General features: G+C 41.8%; 1 protein-coding gene across 1 annotated transcript in view; it reads left to right on the top strand.

Annotated features, from left to right (window-relative positions):
* SCN8A (sodium voltage-gated channel alpha subunit 8) overlaps window positions 1–23248 on the top strand; it is a 129343-nt gene that overhangs the window by 5249 nt on the left and 100846 nt on the right. The window contains exon 2 of the mRNA XM_024736644.1: window positions 9424–9753. Within this exon, the coding sequence (XP_024592412.1) occupies window positions 9478–9753 (276 nt within the window). The 5' untranslated portion in view covers window positions 9424–9477. The remainder of the gene's footprint in view (window positions 1–9423; window positions 9754–23248) is intronic.

Below are 23248 nucleotides of genomic sequence, written 5' to 3'. Positions count from 1 at the left end.
CTATTGCTGCTGCCTGGTTCAGGCCGTCATTTCCTCTCAACTGAATTGCTACAACGGTCTCTTTACACTGTAGCCAGAATAATCTTCCTAAAGTGTAACTTTGATCAAGTCATTCAGACCTTCGGTATCTCCTTATTGCCTTCAGGATAAAATCAGAACCACTTGCCGTGATAATGACTTTGCCCCCCTGATGTGGCACTTGTTTACCTGTTAGTTAAGTTTGTAAAGACCACTTTTTGCTGTTCTACTGTTTGCAGCACCTAAGGGGCTTCATCTCCCTTGTCTGTGGTCTTTTGTGTATGCTATATTTTCTTCCTGCAGAGCTCTCTCCATTTTCCTGCCACCTTGTACTTCACCAGCTTCAGGCTTTAGCTAAGATGTCACTTTCTTCAGGAAGCCTTCCCTGATCTCCCCGATTAGGTGTCTTGCTTGTATCTGTCTGTAGAAGCCCATTTTACTTTACTGGATTTGTCATACTGTACTTTGCCTGTTTATTCGTCTTCTACCCCCAGAAGACTTTAAAGGTCCCTAAAGGCAAGGAGCTATACTGATCACGAGTACAGTTTCTGGCATATAGTAGGGACACAGTAAATGCTTCAGTTTTTTTTCTCTTTAAATAAATTGTGGTAAAATATACATAATATAAAATTTTCCTTTTTAACCATTTAAGTGTACAATTCAGTGGTATTGAGTACATTCATATTGCTGTGCAACCATCACTACTATCCATCTCCAGAACTTTCTCATCATCCCAAACTGAAACTCTGTACCCATTAAACAATAACTCCCCCATTGCTCCTTCCCCCCAGCTCCTGGTAACCAGTGTTCTACTTTTTGTCCCTATGCATTTGACTATAGGTACCGCATATAACTGGAATCATGCACTATTTGTCCTTTTGTGTCTGGTTGATCTCACTTAGCATAATGTCTTCAAGGTCATCCATGTTGTAGCATATGTCAGAATTTCCTTCCCGTTTAAGGCTGAATAATATTCCATTGTATGTATGTAGCACATTTTATTTATCCATTCATCTGTCTGTTGGTATTTGGGTTGATTCCGCCTTTTCGCTATTGTGAATAATGCTGCTGTGAACATGGGTGTACAAATACCTGTTTGAGTCCCTGCTTCAAGTTCCTTTGGGTATGTACCCAAAAGTGGGATTGCTGAACCTTATGGCAATTCTGTGTTTAATTTTTTGAGGAAGCGCCATACTGTTTTCCGTAGCAGCACAAGAGTTCCAATTTCTCCACATTCTCCAACGGTTGTTATTTTCTGTTTTGTTTCATTTTATAATAGCCATCCTAACGAGTGTAAAGTGGTGTCTCATTGGGGTTTTGATTTCCATTTCCCTAACGATTAGTGATGTTGAGCATCTTTATATATGGTTATTGGCCATTTGTATATCTTCTTTGGAGAATGTCTATTCAATTCCTTTGACCATTATTTATTTATTTATTTTTAAATTTATTTATTTATTTATTTGTTTATTTATTTATGGCTGCATTGGGTCTTCGTTGCTGCCTGTAGGCTTTCTCAAGTTGCAGCGAGTGGGGGCTACTCTTCATTCGCGGTGCGTGGACTTCTCATTGTGGTGGCTTCTCTTTGTTGCAGAGCACGGGCTCTAGGTGCTCGGGCTTCAGTAGTTGTGGCACGTGGCCTCCGTAGCTGTGGCTCGTGGGCTCCAGAGCGCAGGCTCCGTCGTTGTGGCGCACGGGCTTAGTTGCTCCACGGCGTGTGGGATCTTCCTGGACCAGGGCTCGAACCTGTGTCCCCTGCATCGGCAGGTGGATTCTTAACCACCGCACCACCCAGAAAGTCCTGACCATTTTTTAAATTAGGGTTTTTTTTGTTGTTGTTGTTTTTGTTGTTGTAGGAATTCTTTGTATATTCTGAGTATTAATTCCTTATGAAATACATGATTTGCAAATATTTTGTCTCATTCTGCGGGTTGCCTTTTCACTCTCTTGATAGTGTCCTTTGATGCAGAAAAGTTTTTACTTTTGACGATGTGCAGTATATCTATTTTTTCTTTTATTTCTGTGCTTTTGGTGTCATATGCAAGAAATCATTGCCAACTCCAATTTCGTGAAGCTTTTCCCCTATGTTTTCTTCTAAGAAGTTTATAATTTTAGCTCTTACATTTAGATATTTGATCCATTTTGAGTTAATTTTTGTATATGGTATAATAAGGTAACTCCATTCTTTCACATTCGGTATCCGATTTTCCCAGCGCCATTTGTTGAAGACTGTTCTTTCCCCCATTGAATGGCCTTGGCACCCTTTTTGAAAATCATTTGACCGTGTATGTGAGGATTTGTTTCTAGGCTCTCTAATGTATTCCATTGGTCTGTATGTCTGTCTTTATGCCAGTACCACACTGCTTTGGTTAGTGTATCTTTGTAGTAATTTTTGATATCAGAAAATATGAGTCCTCCAACTTGTTCTTTTTTAAGTCTGACAAGTTTTTAATACTACTTGCTATTTGATCCTCCTTCTAACATTTTTTGTGTACCCCCGCCTATAGTGTTTCCCTTAACAACTCCTCCTAGATGACTTCTCTTCCTTCATCTCCGTCATAACCTCACTCCAGTGCCCGTTTTCTTTCCCTCTTCCACCCCCTTTTCCTTAATTTAGAGTCATCTTTAGTGTGTTCAAGCCACAACTGACATTTTAAGGCCTTAATACTCCTGGGTGACCAACAGAAGGGAACCCTAATCATCGATTTCTCCCAACTTTGAGTCTGGTTCAATCTCTTTCAGAATTCTCAGGGCTAAAAGTCACATTTATTGTTATGATGGATGAGGTGTATTGCCTAAGAGACTGTGTGGCATAGTGAAAAAGCATTATATTGGAGGCCAAGAGACCTGTGCCCTAGCTCTGCATCTGTCACCGATTAGCAGTTAGACAACTCAGCCTCTCTTACTTAACTTACTGTTAAATTTTCTTATCTGTAAAGTTAAGGAAAGTTGGACTAGATGGTCTCTAAATTCCTTCTAAATCTAAAAAGTTTATTTTTATTTTTAGTCCTCAGAAGGAGGAGGAATTTAAGCTGGTTTTAAAGATGAATGGAATTTACATGAGAAAGAAAGAAAGACTTCAGGAGATTTAAAATAAGAAAATGAAAGTGTGTTTAGGAGTCAACGAAAACAACGGTGACCATTTATTAAGTGATGCTGGGTCAATTGGAGACCCACGTAGGAAAAAAAATGAACCTCGACCTCTATCTCGCACAATATTCAAAAATCAGTTCCAGATTATATGAAGTCTAAATAAGAAAGCTAAAACAAAAAAGCTTCTAGAAGAAAATTTAGGCTAATAGCTGCATGACTTTGGGATAAACAAAGATCTCTTTATAACAACAACAACAAAAAACATGAAAGGGAAGGTTGATAGATTGGATTTCAGTAAAATTAAGAACTACTTTTTATCAAAAGACACCATTAAGAAAGTAAAAAGGAGAAAAATATTTGAAATATATCTGACAAAAGACTTGTATGGGGAATGTGCAAAGAACTCCGACAAATCAATAAGAAAATGCAGATGACTCTAGAAAAAAGTGCGCACAGATTGAAACTGGCGTTCCACAAAGGAGGATTTCTAAATGGGCAGTAAACGTATGAAAAGGTGCTCAGTGTCGTCAGAGAAAAGCAAATTAAAACTCCAGTGAGCTAACAAACACATGGAAGAATGCTCAACATAATTAGTCATTAGAAAAATGCAAATCAAAACCACAGTGAGATACCGCTTCACACCCACTAAGATGGCTGTTAAAAGAAATAATAATGAGAGGAAAATATGTGTTGGCTGAGATGCAAAGAAATTGGAACCTTGCTTGGATTGCTGGTGAGAGTGCAAAGTGGTTTAGCCTCTGTGGAAAAACAATTTGGCACTTCCTCAAAAAATAAAGCTTAGAGTTACCATGTGACCCTGCAGTTCCACTCCTACATGTATACTTAAAAGAATTAAAAACAGGGACTAAGGGACTTCCCTGGTGGTCTAGTGGTTGGGACTTTGCCTTCCAATGCAGGGGGTGAGGGTTGGATACCTGGTCGGGGACCTGGGAGCTGGGGTCGCACACGCCTCGCAGCCGAAGAGCCAAGACATAGAAGAGAGGCAGTGTTGTGGCAAGTTCAATAAAGACTTTAGAAATGGTCCACATCAGGGCCTCCCTGGTGGCGCAGTGGTTGAGAACCTGCCTGCCAACACAGGGTACACGGGTTCGAGCCCTGGCCCGGGAAGATCCCACGTGCCGCGGAGCAACTCAGCCCATACGCCACAAGTACTAAGCCTGCGCTCTAGAGCCTGCGAGCCACAACTACTGAAGCCCGCATGCCTAGAGCCTGTGCTCTGCAACAGGAGAAGCCACCGCAACGAGAAGCCCGTGCACCGCAATGAAGAGTAGACCCCGCTCGCCGCAACTAGAGAAAGCCCGCGCACAGCAACGAAGACCCACTGCAGCCGAAAATAAATAAATAAATTTATTATTTTTTTTTTAAAAAAGGAAGAAATTGTTCACATCAAAAAAAACCAGGGACGAACTAAAATAAGTACATGTGCATGCACTGTTGACAATAGCCAAGAAGTGGAAAGACCTCCCCCCTCAGTTGTTCCTCAGTGGATGGAGGAATAAACAGATCATGATACAGACATATTGAAACATTATTCATCCACAGAAAGGAGTGAAGAGCTGATACATGCTACAATGAGGATGAAAGAAGCCAAACATGAAAGGTTACTGTATGATTCCATTTATATGAATTTCTGGAATAGATCAATCAGTAGATTATAAAGACAGAACACAGCCTGATGGGTGCCAGGAGCTGGGGGGTTGGGTGGGTGCAGGGGAGAGGAATGGAGAGAAACTGGTTAACGGGTAAAGGGTTTTACTTTGGAGTGATGGAAATGTTTTGGAACTAGATAGAGGTGGTAGTTGCAGTATGCTGTGAATGTACTAATTGCCGTGGAGTTGTTCGCTTTCAAGTGGTTAATTCCACCTCGGTAAATTTTGTAAACACCATGAGCTATCACTATACATATGCTCACTAGAATGGGTAAAAATTAAGAGGACTGTCATTTCCAAGTGTTGGTGAGGATGTAGAGCAACTGGAACCCTCTTACCTTGCTGGTAGAAGTATCACTAAAGCTAAATAAATGTATGCTGTCTTCTGAGCCCAGCATTCCACTCCTGCCTATGTGCTGAAAAGAGAAGAGCACGTATGGTCACCAACAGGCGTGCACAAAAAGGTACTTAGCAGCTTTCATTCATAATAGCCTGAAACTATGCACAACCTAAATGTCCAGCAAAGTAGAACGGGTAAATAAATTGTGTGTTCATACATGGAATACCACAGAGCAATAAAAAGAATGAACTACTGCTACACACGCCAGTAAAGATGAATTTCACAGAAATAATGTTGAATGAAAGAAGCCAGATTTTGAAGAGTCGATTTTATCTTCTGCTAAGGCCAAACTAATCTATGGTGATAGATGTCAGAAGAGCTTTTGCTGGGCAGGGATGGTTGTGGTGGTCTTTGACGGGGGAGCTCAAGAGAGCCATCTGGGGTGTTGGAGGCATATCTTCTGTGTCTTGATCTAAGTGGTGGTTACGCAGGTGTATACATATTACAAACTAATCTGTGCACTTAAGATTCGTATACACTTTATTGTTCTATCTTTAAAAAAAATACTAGAAAATTAAAACAAAAACCAGTCGCCAGAGTAGATGTTCTTGCAGGGAAGCAGTAGAAAAGAATGTTTGTGAAGTGTAAGGTTGTAGATGAATATCTGAGAAGTGTAAGGTTGTAGAAAGCCTTGAATGGCAGTGAAATGGCAGAAGTTTGGATTCTTTTCTGTAGCTCCAGTAGCTTCGAGGGAGGAAAATGACATAATGGAAGCAGATTTTTTAGGGAAACGGATCTTTGGAGATGTGCCTGGTGGGCTGAGGACTGGTCTACAGGTGGGAGGCTATTGCAGTAGGACCTGAATTAGGTTGAAAATGGAAACTCTGAAGGAAGAAGAACTAGTGAGGCTGGTGACTGGTTGGGCAAGGACAGCAAAGGATGATGGGGCAAAGATGACTGAAGGTCCACGCTAGATGGCTGGAAAAACAATGGTCCCGATCACAGAATTAAGAAAGCCAAGTGGAGGACTCCGTCTTGGAAGCGAAAAGATGAGTGGTTTTAAATGCTTTAATTGTGAAGTTGTGACAGGCAGTTGTGGGGCTCAGAAGAGCAATCAGGGCTGATGATAGAAATCTGAAAATCACCCACATACAGATTATTTTGAGTAGATGAGATCCCTAAAAGGAGGAGTGATGCAGAGAGATTGCAGAAAACCAGCCCTTACAGAAGAAAAAGGTGGTAGGGGAAGAACCAGGATAGAACCAGGGTATCAGAAGAGAACCAGAATCGCTTAAGCCAAATGAAGAGAGAGTGGGGGGCAGGGGCGGGATGAAGATGTAAAGGGAGAAAATACAGAAGTAGGAGAGGAAAAGTGAAGATTGAGAATGTGTTGGAGACCCATGATCGTTGAGGGAACCTGGAGAAGGCAGGAGGAAACAAAGGCAGAGGGCTTAGCCTAGGATGGCTTTACCTTTGAAGAGCCCAGGTGTGTACAGTCAGGTTACAAGAATTTGTCAGCATCTGCAGTGACTTCCTCTTGCAGTATTCTCTGTCCTCTAAGTAGGGTGACCCAGGATTGAGGATGAGTGTGGCTGTGGGAACCAAGGAGTCCCAAGTATTTGAACCAGTTATGGGTTCCAGGCATAATCGTATTCTGTGTGAGAAGAATACAAAAGAAGTTTAAGACACCACTCATGCCCCTAGGGATTTATATGGTGCAGTTAGACAATGACTGAGAGCCAAAGCCAGTGTGAATAAGATGTCTTGAACCCTGACTTTGTCATTTTCTAGCTGTGTAACTTTGGCCAAGCTCCGTTAGGACTCTGTGCCTCTTCTTCCTCATCTGTTAAAAGGGGATAATAATAATATCTACCTCATTGGTTGTTCTGGAGATTAAACGAGTTAATACAAGCAAGGTGCTTGGAACAATACCTGAAACATAGCAAGTGTGTGATAAGTGCTAGCTAAGAGGTCACGATAAAGCTGTAGGAGTTCACAAGGGAAAAATAAATCGTAAGGGCTGGAGCTGATGGGAAGATTCTTCGGAGGAGTAGGGATTTATGGGAGGCAGTTCAGGGACTGATAAGAGGAAAGGGGGAAACAGTGGGAGTAAAGTCTTAGATCAGTAAAACCATTGGCATTTGCGTGCGGTTTACTTGAACCAGACTGTTCCTGTTGCGGAGTAGTGGGAGTCAGGCTGGGACAGGCAGAGGGGTAACTGATATTTGTCAGAATAAAAGAAGTCTGGGTTGGGGGAGTCAGAGCTCTTTGTATGTTTTTTCCTGGCCCTGTGACTTTGGGCACGTTACATCATCTCTTCAGACTGCAAGTTTCCTAATTCTTAAAATGGAGTGGACTGGATCTATAAAATCCCTCGCAGCTCTGGAATCGCATGCCTCACACGTGAAAAGGATTTCTTCGACCCCATCGTCTGAGGAATGGTGTTTTGTGTGTGTGCAGCATGGAGCTGACTTGCGGTTCTGGCCTCGTCAGTGCCAGGCTGTAACCGAGTGAGCTGATCAGCCCATGTGGATACCACACACTGCCTTTCACAGCCATCACCACCACTGGAAAACTCTGGGCTCTCTGCGGGTGTATTTATGAAAAGAGCCCTTGGGTATTTCACTCCCAAATTATTTAGAGCTAACTCTACTGCTGTTCTCTTAAGGAGCCTCAAGTTTTATGGATGCTTGCCTTGGAGTGGACCCTGAGGGCTAAGTAGGAGGGAAAGAACTGTGTTTAGCCTTTAAAAACATGTCCCAGATTGTCTTTGTGAAGCTCATAAAACAAAAGGAAGAAGCAGCACCGCGAGCGCCAGATGAACTGCCAGTGAAGCCCTAAAGCTTTCATGGGAAGAGTCACATTGCTTTGACATTAGGGAGCCCCCTGTTCCAAGGTGTGTGTTTCAATAACCTAGGACTCTGTATACACATAAATGAAAATGGGCTTTTCAAATACCATGCTTAGAAGTCTTTGGCTCTAGTATGGCACTACTTCAGTTTCTCTGTTTAGAAAGGAATTTGGTTTGTGATTCATTTCTCACTTCCTGTCCTTCTGGCTTGAGCCCCGCTCAGGGGCCTTTCTGCTGTCGTTCACCCTGCAGTGCTGCAGGGCTGTTGCCTCAGAGGAAGGTCTCTAAGATTCCTCTCCCATTTGCTTTTCCTGTTGCTGAGTGGGAGGTACGGAGAGCAATAGCTGCCCTCTCCATGAAGAAAAGCGCTATGTGTTTGTCCCTGGCACGAGCTTGGTCATCAGAGCAGGTACTTCTGGACTTTTATACTGGATGGATTTTACAAACCTTGGTGAATTGAAAAAGAACTTGAAACAGAAGAGCCAAAGAAATAGAAGCATTTCTGTCTATATTTTTGTGCCTCCAAAGTTTTGAAGGGTTTAGTGTTTTCAGAAACTGAAATTTGAAAAGAGAGACAGTTTACCCTTGCGTTGTCCTTGGAAAAAGAGTGTTTCTTTAGGGAGCAGAGTTCTAGGGAAGGAAGATGACTTGAGCATATAAGGATTCCAAAGCTAATAGGTGCCTCTCGGTCATGTTAAACGTACCTTATTCATTTAGAATAGAAATTACTTGAGGGTATGGAATATATATATTTTTAATGTTGTCTATAAGAAAATCACTTTATTTTTCATTGAAGTATGGTTGCTATACAATATTATATAAGTTAACAGGTGTACAATATAGTGAGTCACAATTTTTAAAGGTTGCGTTCCATTTATAGTTATTATAAAATATTGGCTATATTCCCCATGTTGTACAATATATCCTTGTAGCCTATTTTATACCTAATCGTTTGTACCTCTTAATCCCTTTATTGCCCCTCTCCTCCTTTCCTTTCCCCACTGGTAACCACCAGTTTGTTCTCTATATTGGTGTCTGCTTCTTTTTTGTTATAGTCACTAGTTTTTGCTGTATTTTTTAGATTCCACGTATAAGTGCTATCATACAGTATTTGTCTGACTTATTTCACTAAGCACAGAGGGTATGGAATGTGTCTTTGTAGCTGTACGTGGTTACTAACTGTGAGCTGCATCTAAGTCCATAGTAAAAACCAGCCATTCAGGAGACTCCCACGTTTTGATCTCCATGGCTGCTTATTCCCCTGAGGGGTGGTTATGGACATCGCCTCGTCCATTCGTGCCACAGACTTTCTGAAGAGAAAAATAACCATGTCATGGGAGAAACTATGTGTTGCGGAGGTTGTGACTGAAGGTTGAGAGTGAGATGGTTTGGTCTGGCCTCTTTTCAGAGCAGCGATTGATTAATGCTGTCTGTGTTGCCGTTTCTTCCAGAGCTGACCTGTCCTGGACGCAGCATAACTAACGAAGCTGCTGCAGGATGAGAAGATGGCAGCGCGGCTGCTCGCACCACCAGGCCCTGATAGTTTCAAGCCTTTCACCCCTGAGTCACTGGCAAACATTGAGAGGCGCATTGCCGAGAGCAAGCTCAAGAAACCGCCAAAGGCCGATGGCAGTCATCGGGAAGATGATGAGGACAGCAAGCCCAAGCCAAACAGTGACCTGGAAGCAGGGAAGAGTTTGCCTTTCATCTATGGGGACATCCCCCAAGGCCTGGTTGCGGTTCCCCTGGAGGACTTTGACCCATACTATTTGACGCAGAAAGTGAGTTGGAGGAGACGGAGCAGCAGCTTCAGATACCCCGCTCCTAACAGGCTCAGGGGGGATGGGGGGAAAGAGCTGTGTCTTTGCCAGAGTTTGGATAAGTACTTAGCCTTTTGTTTCAGTTCCAGTTTACTGCGATTCTTCTTTGGTTTAATTGCTGCTAAGGATCATTTGTGGGTCTTGGCACTTTTCAGTCTGTTAATAAGACTTTTGGTTTTGGCTCCTTTTCCTGATTTGACAGTAGAAAAAGATTGATTTTAAAAAGTGGGGGGGGCTTCCCAGGTGGCGCAGTGGTTGAGAGTCCGCCTGCCGATGCAGGGGACGCGGGTTCGTGCCCCGGTCCGGGAAGATCCCACATGCCGCGGAGCGGCCTGGCCCGTGATCCATGGCTGCTGAGCCTGCGCGTCCGGAGCCTGTGCTCCGCAACGGGAGAGGCCACGACAGTGAGAGGCCCGCGTACCGCAAAAGAAAAAAAAAAAGGTGGGGGGGGGACATAAATGGGACTGTTTTAATAGAGTACAAGAAAGATGGCATAGTGAGAGATGGCACAGCCCTGTAGAATCTTGTTCACACATTCAGAATTCTATCTTTAAATATAAAGATGATGTTATTATCGCAGCATCAACAGAGCCTGTTGTTAATATAATGGAGATGATGGCTTTGTCTGCTTACCTAACCCCCTTTGTGACATTAGATCATAGCCTTTGGGGACAAGAATAGAATAGAGTAAACCAAACTGGGCCAATGAGGAGACCAAGTCTGTAGCCTTGTTACACAGTTGTCTGTATTCAGCGAATACTGACTCTTACATAGAGTCAATTCTGTTATTCCTGCTAGTAAGAAGCATGAGTGAAAGAAATACCAATCTTCATTTCGCCAAGAGTTTCAAATTTCCCTGACAAATGTTTGACCAAACCTTGGGTTTCTTTCTCACGATTATCTTTTGAAACTAGGCAACAGGTAATGAAGCAGAGCCCCCAGTTAATCCAGTGGCCAAGTAATTAGCCATTGAATACTGAAGACTGACATCAGATACCATTTTAGGGATCCCCCATTTGACAGATGTCATTTAAAGAATTAAATCCATAGGTGTTTCCGGATGAAGGGTAAAAAGGCTTTGTGTAATTATATATTAACAGATATAAAGCTTAACTAAACTGCCTTTATTAACAAAACTGTCTTATAAACTGCCGTTAACTAAATTGCCTTTTAGTCTTTCAGTTATGGAAGAAATTTCTGTTTCTTTGTCTTAATAATGGGACAGAAGTAAGACTTGAGGCGAATAGATCTCTTGATTTAGCTATAGTTGTGGAGGCATCTTAGGTCTGAATGGCAAAACTAGTTAAGACGTTGTCTACATAAAATGGCCCTTCACCCTTGTACTTCTGTTGCAGCTCAGAACAGCTACGTAATAGGAAAAAGTAGAATCAGTAGCCTGTAACTTCCACTGGGAAATTTAGAATATTTAAGGAACAAAACATGATATGATATAAAGAAAAGTAGACTAGAAGTAAGAAACCTTCACTCTACCATAATTCACCATGTTTATTATTTATAGTTTCCTTCCTTAGTATGTGTATTTTTCAAGCTACCACAAATAGTTCATGGGAAAAGAAAGTAGTAGATAAAGAAAAAAAATCTCAGAACTAGTTCATGTCCTTGAGCAAGTCATTTCACCTCTCTGGGCCTAAATTTCTCATGTAGAAATTGAGAAGTTGGACAAGACTTCTAAGGACATTTTCAAATGCCAAATTCTGGGGCTAGGTAAGTTTCCATAAACTGTCATTGATTTCCTTACTTACTTATCCTTTTTTTAAAATCTAACTATTTAATCTGGGCCTTTGCTGAATGGGGGGTAGGTGGGTGAGGAAGGAGACAGGTTTTAACTTTCTGGGTTAGTGAATAAGGGAACATGGAATCTTGTGCTGTTTTTAAAAAAGTATTTCATTGATTGTAAAATTTTGAAATATTTTAAGATATATTTCCCTCCTCTTTCCTGCCCTTGCATCCTTAGTCTTAGTAGAGGTAAAAAGAAATAACAAAACACAGAGTTTAGGTCGTGCCTGCTTAGATAAGTTTGGCCAACTGGTATAACTTTTTCAGAAAATACTCTTATGGCAAGAAGCAGATAGGTAAAGCCCTTTGGACTCTGGCCTTTCAGGTGCCTGAAACCTCTTTGCTTTTATTTGAACTATTTGTTTTTCTAACTCAAATGCAAATTAAGCTTCCTTTTCTTAAACCTAATATATGAAAAATGTAGAGAGCTCTTCATTGTCAGAGCCTAGTTTTCCTTTGCTTGCCTTTTTCCCTGCTTCCTGCCTTATAGACAGCCTCTTTCCATTCCCAATGCCTTAGATTTCAGTGATCCTAGCTTGGGAGTGAGGACCCAAAGAGAGTGGTCTCTGGCCCTAATGGGTACTCTTTTTTAGGTAGGCCAGCTGTTGATGGCAGTCCAGTAGGGGACTGGCTCTTCATGATAGAAAATCTGACTTCAGCCTTTGGCCTCACCACAAGGGTAAATAGTTTGTGGAAAGGATAACTGTAATTGTATTCTTTAAATTCTTTTTTTTTTTTTTTAAAAACTGAAATATACCACCATGCAGAAAAATTCATAAAACATAAATGCTTGGCTTAATGATTATTAAAAGCAAAAAACACCTATGACAAGAAAGAACATTAGTAGCACTTCAAGGTATTATTTGTGTTTTTAAATAAAGCCTTTTTCAGTTGATTAAAAATAATGTGCTTGTCCAAGTTCACTTGCATATCTTCACTGGCATTACTAATACGTCTTACTAACCAGGCCTTTCACTGGGCCAAATTAGCGAGGTCTCCCCTACAAGGAAACACGCCGGGAATCAACCCACATATTGAAATATCCTGAGAGTAGAAAGGACTTTAAGAGGACATTCCCTTCCATTTGTTTTTTAAGGGCTGCCTTAAATAATTCTTGCAAAGTAGAATTTCTTTTCTTTGCTTAATGGTACAAGTGGGTTTCTTTATTTTTTCCTCATGGGTCTCGTTTTCTACCTGATTGATCATTTTTGTGACTCTCATAGAAACTGGTTTCTCATTTCCTTCTCTCTTTATTTTAGAGGGTGAAAGAGAACTAGTTCTCTGTTGTGGATTTCACACTGTCCAGGGACACAGGGTCATAAAACATGTGTATCACGTTTTCAAGATACCATTGTACCAGCTGGTGCTGGTTTGAGCTATCTATCCTAAGCTTCTTGGTGGTGTCCATACTGCATTTCACCTGACTTTCCCAGATGGTTCCCAGAACAGTCCAGATCATCCTCTCTTTGGATTGTCTCAGAACTCCCAGTGCTACAACATTTTCCTTGCCTCTTGGTACTTTGTTCGAATGTCTCCATTCTTTGGCTTTCTTGTTTTTCGAGTGTCACCTGAAAAGAATTGAATTTACAGGACATTTAAACTTTTTAATTTATTTAATTTTTAAAATAGGTAATATATTTACATGGTTAAAAATTCAATAAAAGGTATTCAGTAAAAAAGGTATTGAGTAAAAGTCTCCCCTTTACACCTCTCTCTCCTCAGCCCACTTCCTGCCTCTCTGCCACAGGTAACCATTGTTAGTAGTATCTTCCAGAGTTTCTTTATACTGCATATGTACAACCAAAAACAAATAAGTATTTTAGGAACTTGAACTGTCCTGAATGCCTTTGCTCTTGGTTTTCTTTCTACTATTTTCTTAAGCCAATTGAAGTCTTAATTTTGTTATTTGTTTTCCCTTCTTTCATACTATGGAATCTTAAGTTTTATCAGGGTAAATTCTCGGTTCATTTCTCCCCTTCCACATGCTTTTTGGTAAATCAAATCAAAGACTTCTTCTCTATTGCTTGAAGTGTCTTTCTATCTTTACTACAAAATATACTCTCCAATGCTTAATAATAACTTGTTGAATTTTAAATGGCCGTGTTTAGTCCTAAGAACTGTCTTAAGTGGGGCAGCAAGAAAGTCAGTGTATTAAGTTGAAAGAAGGCCTTCACTGTTGGCTCCTACCCTTTTTTCCTGTTTATTAAAACCAATAATTGTTATTGGTGTACTTTTTGTTCTGTGGATATGCCCTCCCATAAGAAAGCCCTATAAGCAAAAATCCAAATTACAGGATTGATTATGTTCCTTTAAATTGGGCACATACCTATTGCATTAAAAAATGACGTATGGTTTCCCAAAGTGCATTTTACCTTCAAGTTTTCATGTCTGTCTTTTCCTGCAAATTGGAGTCAACCTAGAATCAAAGAATATTAGAATATGGTAGGCTTAGACATCATCTAGTTCAGCCTCCTCATTTTATAAATTTAATAAGGTGAAATGCTTTGTCAAAAGTATTTGCGAACACCTCCTAACTCTCAGTTTGTTACAACATATTTCTAGTTTTCCACTTTTCTAATTTTTCATTGATTGATCCTCAGCCTCGGTTGGCTCAGTCCTTCTGAAGTGAGGCATGCAGATGCGGAGAGAGAAAAAAACCCTGCTTTTTCATTCACATCCCTTATAATCCCTGTGGTTTAATAGCCCTTCTTAGGATGGGTCCTAAGAAATGCAGTGCTTCTGGGGGAAAGGATGGCATTTGTGTCAGCTCCAGTATTTTACCTTCTCAAGTGAAGGAACTCTGAGTAGTCTAGCAGCCTAGACAACTTGTTCCAGAGACGTGCGCTCAGTATCAATACTGCTACCGCTGTTCAGCTGGACATGTAATTTGGAGGGAATTTTACTTAACCTCTTCACATATGTTTGCTTTTTAAAGGAAGATTATTTCTTAGCCCCCGCCAACCCCCCAGCAGAATGATATAGTGAAAAGAGCACTTAACTGGGAATGGAAAAACCTCATTTTAGTTCTGCCATTGCCTCGTCTGCCCTTGGCCAAATCACTGAAATTCTCTGGGCTTCAAATTTCCTTATCTACAATATATGCAACGTAGGAGTTGCGCTTATGTTTATATCTTTCTAGTTGTATTTCACATATTATGTTTTATCTGTTGCAAACTATTCTGTTGCCCTGGTGTCGCCTGCCTTCTGGTCTCCATCCCCTTCTTCTGGAATATACTCTATGCTTTCACTTCACCTTTGGACACTTTACCACATTTGTCTAGGCCTAGCCCTGAGGCCTCTTCTTCCTTACAGCCTAACTTGATTGTTTACATTGGAACGGATTCCACCTCCTGAATTTCTATAATACATTAAGATCCCAGCCCTGAGAAGTGGGTTTTAGTTGTAACTCAGGTTAGGTATGGCAGGGCACCCTGTGCCCAGCAATGTTTACAGTTTTTTCCTTACATCCCTAATATTAATGCCATCAGCTTCCTCAAATGAAGAACTCTTAAGTCTCACACACACACACACACACACACACACACACACGCGCGCGCGCGCGCGCGCGCCGCAGGCACGCATGCCCATGAGCTCCCGGCAGAAAATCCTTGCAGAATCTAGTTTCTTGTAACTCAGGTTAGGTATGGCAGGGCACCCTGTGCCCAGCAATGTTTACAGTTTTTTCCTTACATCCCTAATATTAATGCCATCAGCTTCCTCAAATGAAGAACTCTTAAGTCACACACACACACACACACACACACACACACACGCGCGCGCGCGTGCGCGCCGCAGGCACACATGCCCATGAGCTCCTGGCAGAAAATCCTTGCAGAATCTAGTTTCACACACTTTCAGCAGTTGTGCAGAGTGGAGACAGGCTGTTAAAGGAGAATTTACGTTCATTAGGTGTGATTTGGAGTATCGCTAATGAAGTGTTGAGGTGCCTGTGGTTGCACAATAGGCCTAGGTGCTGCTTTCTCTTTTGAGTGAAAACTAGGTGTTTTAAAGCTAGATGTTTTATTTTGTTTAAAAAAAAAAGTTCTGCAGCAATATAAAAAAACAAAATGTTTCCATTGTTTTATTCACCGAATCAAATTGAGGCAAATGCTTGTGAGCACATGGGAGGAAGGCCATTCTCAGGGTGGTGGTTTAAGGAAGTGCGTGGTATGGGGTTCTTTTCCATTCTCCAAGTATCATTATCTAGAGGAAAAGGAATTTAATTAAACAGTCTTAAATCAGATTCCTCTTTTATAGCCTTAGCAATAGACCAGGAGCTGAGAAACCTTATTTCTGATCCCATTTCCACCTAATTGTAAATGATCTTGGGCATGTCACTTAACCATTCAGCATCTCAGTCTCCCTCATATAGAAAATTAAGATTATGCTAATAGCTAATATCCCACCTATTCTACAGTGTTGTTGTGAAGATTATATCTTGCCTACACTACACAAAACAAAACAGCCTGTTGTGCTAGCCCTCCTTCATCTTTCTCCATTATACACCTAGCATATATTTATTTGTTTACTGTTCATTCTTTTGTATGCTCATTAGCTGGAGTAGTACATGCCCTATAGTAAGTGTTCAATCCATACTTGTTGAATGAATGAGTCAATCTTATGAGATAATGCCTGTGGAAACACTGTGCACTTTTCTAAGTGCTTTGAACATGAAAGGTGACATTATGATTTTTTTTTTTTTCTAATGAAAAGTTTTCCCATCTACCAAAATGAATGGAACTCTAGGGGGAAAAACACTGATTATCAATATATCTTTTCCTTTCCTGAAGAATTAGTTTCCTTTAGGGGCTGAGGAATTAGATCAAGAAATGGGTTTCCTGGGGCTTCCCTGGTGGCGCAGTGGTTGAGAGTCCGCCTGCCGATGCAGGGGACACGGGTTCGTGCCCCGGTCCGGGAGGATCCCACATGCCGTGGAGCGGCTGGGCCCGTGAGCCATGGCCGCTGAGCCTGCACGTCCGGAGCCTGTGCTCCGCAACGGGAGAGGCCACAACAGTGAGAGGCCCACGTACAGAAAAAAAAAAAAAAAAGAAATGGGTTTCCTGACATTTTAGGGGATTTTTGGAGGGCTGAATTACTTTTGGTAAGTGCCACCAGTCTTAACTCTCCTCTTGTAGGTCCTTAGAACTAGCAGGGACTTTATCAAAGACCATTAGGTAATAGCCTCTACCTAGTGCTCTTCTTGATTTATTGGTATCAAGTCTTTATTATACAAAGGATGTTATTTCCTGAATATTCGAAGTTGTTCTGTCATACCTCCCTTTATTAAGTGTTTTGCTTCTTTCTCGTCTGTGGGAGTTGTGTTACCCTCCCTGTATTAACCGACTCTAAAGGAAGTGAGAGAAGCTGACGTGGGGTATATACCAGTTTGGGTTGTCTCATATAAAATATGATCTATTTATTCAACAAATACTTCTTGAGTACTTCCTATGTGTGAGACCTTGGGGGTATTGGGCTCTCTTGGGGGGATCACAGATTAATAAAGTCCATTTTTGACCCTTACATAGCTTATAACATGGTAGTGTGTGGGGTGGTATCGCTTTTGATAAGGGGGCCTCAGAAAGGGCCTTATTACTTCATAGTAGGCGTAATATTTGGATTTTAGAAAAGAGAGATAGACTGAAACATTCTAGGCAGAAAGAACAATATAAACAAAGGCTCAGAGACAGGGCATAGGACAATGTAAGAGAAAGCTAAATAGTCTAATTTGATTGGAATTTGGGGAGTTGGGTGATGAGTCTGGGAAGGGAGTGCTGGAGCCAAGTCATGGAGGACTTACAGTGTTAGACTGAGAAGTCTGGTCTTCACTTGATAAGCAATAGAGAACTACTGAAGCCTTTTTAAAAAAAAAAAAAAGATTTATTTATTTTTGGCTGCGTTGGGTCTTCGTTGCTGTGCGCGGGCTTTTCTCTAGTTGTGGCGAGCAGGGGCTACTCTTCATTGCGGTGTGCGGGCTTCTCATTGTGGTGGCTTCTCTTGTTGCGGAGCACGGGCTGTAGGCACGCAGGCTCAGTAGCTGTGGCTCGTGGGCTGTAGCGTGCAGGCTTAGTAGTTGTGGCGCATGGGCTTAGTTGCTCCATGGCATGTGGGATCTTCCTGGACCAGGGCTCAAACCGGTGTCCCCTGTATTGGCAGGCGGATTCTCAACCACTGCGCCACCAGGGAAGCCCTACTGAAGGCTTTTGAATGGGAGTAAGGATATGTGATCAAAGTTGTGTTTTGAGGAGGTGAATATGGCAGTGATGTGTAGGATAAACCAGAGGGAAAGAGAACTGGGACAGAGTGACTGGCTATGAAGTTAGTGAGGGTCTGAACTGGGGTGGTGGAAGTGAAGAGTAAGGGGAATAGGTGAAGTCAGAAGTGATGTAGAGATAAATTGATAGGAATTTGTGATTGACTGTAGAAGCTTAAGGAAAGAGTTGAGCCTTCAGTCCTTCGTTTGATAATTGGATCAATTGTTATTGTCTTCTTTATACCCAGGTTCTGTTCCATACCCTTGGGAACAAAGCAGGCAAGCTCTATATACCACTCCTGGAAGTCAGTTTTTGTTGGGGAGACAGATAATAGACAAGTAAAGAAATAAAATTATTACAGATAACCATAGGTACATTAATGAATTTAATATAGTCCAGGTACCTTAAAGATTGTGGTGCTGTAACTTGGTACAGAGACCCAAACATGGAGAATGCAGAAGAGTCAAAGGCTACATGCTCTCTTAAATATTCAGTGTCTTAAGTATGCTTTTAGCAAGTACTAAGTTATAATCTTTAAAAGGACCCATACCACAGGTATTCTGAGTTGTTTAAAAGCCAGTATTGTCACTCCACTGAGTTTGCCAATCTTAGATTTTTACATAGGCAGGAGATCAATACATTTCAACATTAGTGTGAGCTACAGGGGCACCTGTAGATAAACCTAGCATTTTCCCCAGAAAAGAACCTCAGGTCTTCTCTAGTCCTTGTACAAGTCCTAATTTGCAGTTCCAAGGTTCTGAGCCACATAGCGTATAAGAGTAGGCGGACTCTCAACCACTGCGCCACCGGGGAAGCCCTTACCTGAATTCTTGGGTGTGTATTATTAGCTAATCACCTGAGCTATAACATTACGCTGACTGGTAATTTTAGGAATTAATCTCTGATGGTTTCTCCAGGGTGTAGTTTATGAAATCTTTTTATTCTATTAAGAATTAACCTGTTGGGGAATTCCCTGGTGGCGCAGTGGTTAAGAATCTGCCTGACAGTGCAGGGGACACAGGTTCGAGCCCTGGTCCAGGAGAATCCCACATGCCGAGGAGCAACTAAGCCTGTGAGCCACAGCTACTGAAGCCCGCATGCCTAGAGCCCGTGCTCTGCAACAAGAGAAGCCACTGCAACGAGAAGCCCACGCACCTCAACGAAGAGTAGCCCCCGCTCACCGCAACTAGAGAAAGCCCACATGCAGCAACGAAGACCCAATGCAGCCAAAAATTAAATAAGTTTATTTAAAAAAAAAGAATTAACCTGTTGAATGGGATATTTAATAATGACCGTATAAATGTTGGAGGATTCTCAAGGTTACAGAGATATGGATCATCTTCTCACTATAATTAGCCATATTTTAAATCCATTCTTAGTAAAAGAGAGTAAGACTCTGACATCATTATACAGGGATTGACTGATTCCAAATTCACATGAGTTGTAAATTCTTTATATATAACCCTATCTGACACAATTCCAGATTAGGATTTCCCCATTGTATGGCATTTTCTGTCGACTGATTCTAGCAAAATTTTTGATACCTGCTCTGAAAAGGCACTCCTGTTCCAGACATTTTGAGTCTACAAAGTTTGGCCTATGGAATGAAGTCTGAATAAAATATTCCTCCCATTTCAGAGGATAAGGTACCCAACCCATCTGCTGTTCAATGTCAATCCCTCTCCCTGTGCCTTTGAGCCCATCCATGCCTCCCAACTTTCTCTAGCACTTCACTCTCTCAGTTATCCCCTCTCTTTTCTGTACTTTCTATCTTTCCCTTTCACAGTGGTTCTTCCCCTCAGCCTGTAAACATACTAAAACCCTCTCCCATCTTAATGAGCCCAGACTTGACCCTATATCTCCAGCAGGTATAATCTGTCTTCTCATGCCGTTGAGGCTTTTAAAGAGTAGCCGTTGCTCACCCTCACCGCCTACACATCTCCCACCCACTCCTCCATCCTTGCAGCTGACTCTGCATCCTCCCCGCTCTACTGGCATTCTCAATATAAGATCCTCCAGGATCTCAAATTGCCAAATCTAATGGACATTTTTTCAGTTCTTATCTCACTGAACCTCTCTGCTGTATTTGACACTGTTTATTACTCCCTGATTCTTGCAGTTCTTCACTTCCTTGGCCTAATTCTCTTTCCATCTTGGACTGTTCCTTCTCTTTCCTTCATTTCTCCCACCTTTCCTTTAAATGTTGACATTCCCACAGGTTCAGTCCTTGGCCTGTGTTCCTCTCATTTGGCAAATTCTCCCTGGCTGATCTTATGCATTCTCTCATGACTCTTGAATCTGTATCTCCAGCCTAGAGCACTCCTTAAATATTCAGTGTCTTGCCAGGCATCTGTATCTGGACTTCCCGTAGGTAACTCAGTGTATTCAAAATTGGACTCGTTTTCTCCCCTCAAACCTACTTACTTCATCTGCTACTTCAGTTGAGGATACCACCCGAATTCTAGGTATCATTATTGACTCTCCGCTTTTCTGCAGTCCTTGAGGATCACTTAGGAAGCTATCAGTGAATGTTGCACATTTTTACAAGTAAGAAAAAATTGTGGCTCAGAAATGTTAATTTGCTGTTGAAATTCCCTCACCTAGTGTGTGGTAAAGCCGGGTTTCAGTACCCGGGATATGTGAATCTAATACTCATGGTCCTTCTACCATATCATGCTGTCTCTATAGAGTATATTGCAGGATGATTTTGGGGTTTTGTTTCTTACTATCATCTTTAGATACTTTCTGTCATTTTGCACTGCCTCAATGTGAATATAGTATGGGTTTTTTTTAGTTCATTTGTTGCATATCGTATCTTCAGCATGGTATCTAAGATGTAGAAAAGATGAAAAGACCTTTCAAACTAAAGTTAATAAATTTTTATGGGTGGATGAGCTAAAGAGTGGAAAAGGTCGATTAGACACCGAGCGTAAAGCTGGATATAGTTATAAGTTAGTCGATTTTAGCTGCATCATTGCCTCATGACTAAGAGATTCATTCATACATTCAACAAATATGTACGAACTGTCTGCCTTGTACCAGATGGGCATCATATTACATCTTCTGCTTGCTAAGCTAAGAAAGTCACAGTAGTTGGAGATATACCCCTGCCTTTAAGGATCTCAGGGTCCAGTGAGAGTTACTGATGTATAAACAGAATGACAATACTATGTTAAGTGCTCTAACAGAAGTGTTGTGGGAACACACAGGAAGGAAGGATAATTCTGTTTGAGAGAGTTGAATGGAGAGGAGGTGACATTTGAGCTGTACCTTGAAGTATTAAAGTATGGTTAAAAACCATTTCATCTGTTAAAGAGAAGAAAGAGTAGTTTGGGTATAAAGAACAGTACATGAAAAGACAGAGAGGCGTGCAAAACGTTGAAGTGTTTAAAACCGTGAGTCTCATTGTGACTGGAGCATGGGGCTTGGTTTGGTAAGAAGGGAGATAAAGGAGAGAGGCACGTTGGATCCCACTGTGTGCATTCAGCAGTTTTTTTTTTTTTTTTTTTCTCCTGCTTCCAGAGTCCTCAGGTCTGCAGTAACCTCTGGGGCCCATTTTGAGCCAGTGCAGCTGTACTGTAGTGACTTTGGACTCTTGGACTCGCTTATGCACAAGTGTCCTACTGGTTTATGTCAAGTGTGTGAATACTAAGTAACTTGAATATTACCCCTTAGTCCCCTCCTGCCACCCCACCTGAGGTGCCAAGTTGCAGAAGGAAGAGCAGCATCTGTGTGGCAGCAGCAGCGTTATCGTGATCGCATTTGTTGAGTCCTTCTTCTGTGCCAGGCACTGTAGTAAGGACTTGTCGTGAATTTTCACTTAATCCTCATAATCTGATAAGGTAGGTGCTGTCAGTCATTATCACTATTTTATCAATAAGGAAACTTAGCCCTAGCAGCCTGAGTTGGTTGCCTAAAATCATGACCCTTCTATTCCTGTTCCCACCTCTGTGGTCTCAGCTTGGGCAGAGCGCTCTGTGCTTGCTTTCTTATCTGTAAAGTGAGGAGTTAGGCTTGATAAGTAGTTTTGAAGCTTTTTCAAAATTGCAGTATTGTGTGATAATTAAGTGTAGGCTTTGGGGCTTCCCTGGTGGCGCAGTGATTAAGAATCCGCCACCGCAGAACGTGCAGGCAACGCGGGTTCGAGCCCCGGTCCGGGAAGATCCCACATGCCGCGGAGCAGCTAAGCCCGTGCGCCACAACTACTGAACCCACGTTCTAGAGCCCGCGAGCCACAACTACTGAAGCCTGTGCGCCTGGAGCCCGTGCTCCGCAACAAGAGAAGCCCCCGCTCGCCGCAACTAGAGGAAGCCTGTGCGCAGCAACGAAGACCCAACGCAGTCAAATATAAGATAAATAAAATAAAAATATTTATAAAGGAAAAAGGAATAGGCTTTGGAGTTAGACTGCCTTGATTCAGTTCTAAGTTTTACCAGTAAACAACTGTGTGGTCTCGCTACAATTTCATCATCTATAAAATGTCCCTACCTCATCAAGTGGTGGCTGTGAGACGGACAGGTATTGTATAAGGCATCTCAGGAGGCTGCCTGCGCATAGTACCTGCTTGATCCATGCTAAGTGTTATTATCTCTTCAAACAGACTCATAGGTACAATTATTAATGAACGAAAGGAATATAAATGTGGGATTTGGAGGTCTCTCTTGCTCACTCCTCAGTGTAGTGGAATAGAGACCTGGAAGATGAGGGCTCTAAATAGATAGTTCAAACAGAAGTATGAGCCTAAGTGAAAAAAGAACTTGGCTGTGTCCTGATGTCCTGCTTTTTAGTTCAGTAGTTCTAAGCTGGGCACCAGGACGCAGGCACTCTGGGAATTCAGGCCAGTTGTGCCTGTGCTGGAGCCTTTCCTGGGACACACTGGGACTATAATTGTAATTTTACTTGAGGGACCCACTGAGCAGGTTAGCGTTCAGAAAAGCATCAGGACTCCTTTTCAACAGGGTGTAAGTCATTTTGACAGTGCAGGTCATTTATTTCTGAACAGCTTCCTAGTCTGAGGTAGAATCTGTTTAGACTTAGCATTAAGTTTTTTCTATATTAAAACAGGGAAAACTTGAAAGGACATTTATTTGTTGCCTGCTGTATTGGCTGTATAGTCACTTAGAAGCGAATGCCAAAAACTGTAGCCATTGACTAGTGGACAACTGGCTACCGCTCTTATCACTGTTGGAGCTGTTTTTCAGATCAGCTATATTTGTATTGTTATTGGGTAGAAGAGTGCTTCTCTGTGCATGCACACTCTGAAACCAATAGGCAGAGAGGATTTGCCCCCGTAGAAGGTACCAGAATTAAGAATTTATAGTTAGGCAGGAAAGAGCTAAGAACTGTTGTAAGTCAAATTAGCTAGTTGCCTGGTTCAGAAGAGGTGACGTATGTCTGGGAGAAAAAGG

This window comes from Neophocaena asiaeorientalis, unplaced genomic scaffold, assembly GCF_003031525.2.
Source record: "Neophocaena asiaeorientalis asiaeorientalis breed wild unplaced genomic scaffold, Neophocaena_asiaeorientalis_V1.1 scaffold134, whole genome shotgun sequence".
NCBI lineage: Eukaryota > Metazoa > Chordata > Mammalia > Artiodactyla > Phocoenidae > Neophocaena > Neophocaena asiaeorientalis.
This window is presented reverse-complemented; position numbering and strand designations above follow the sequence as displayed.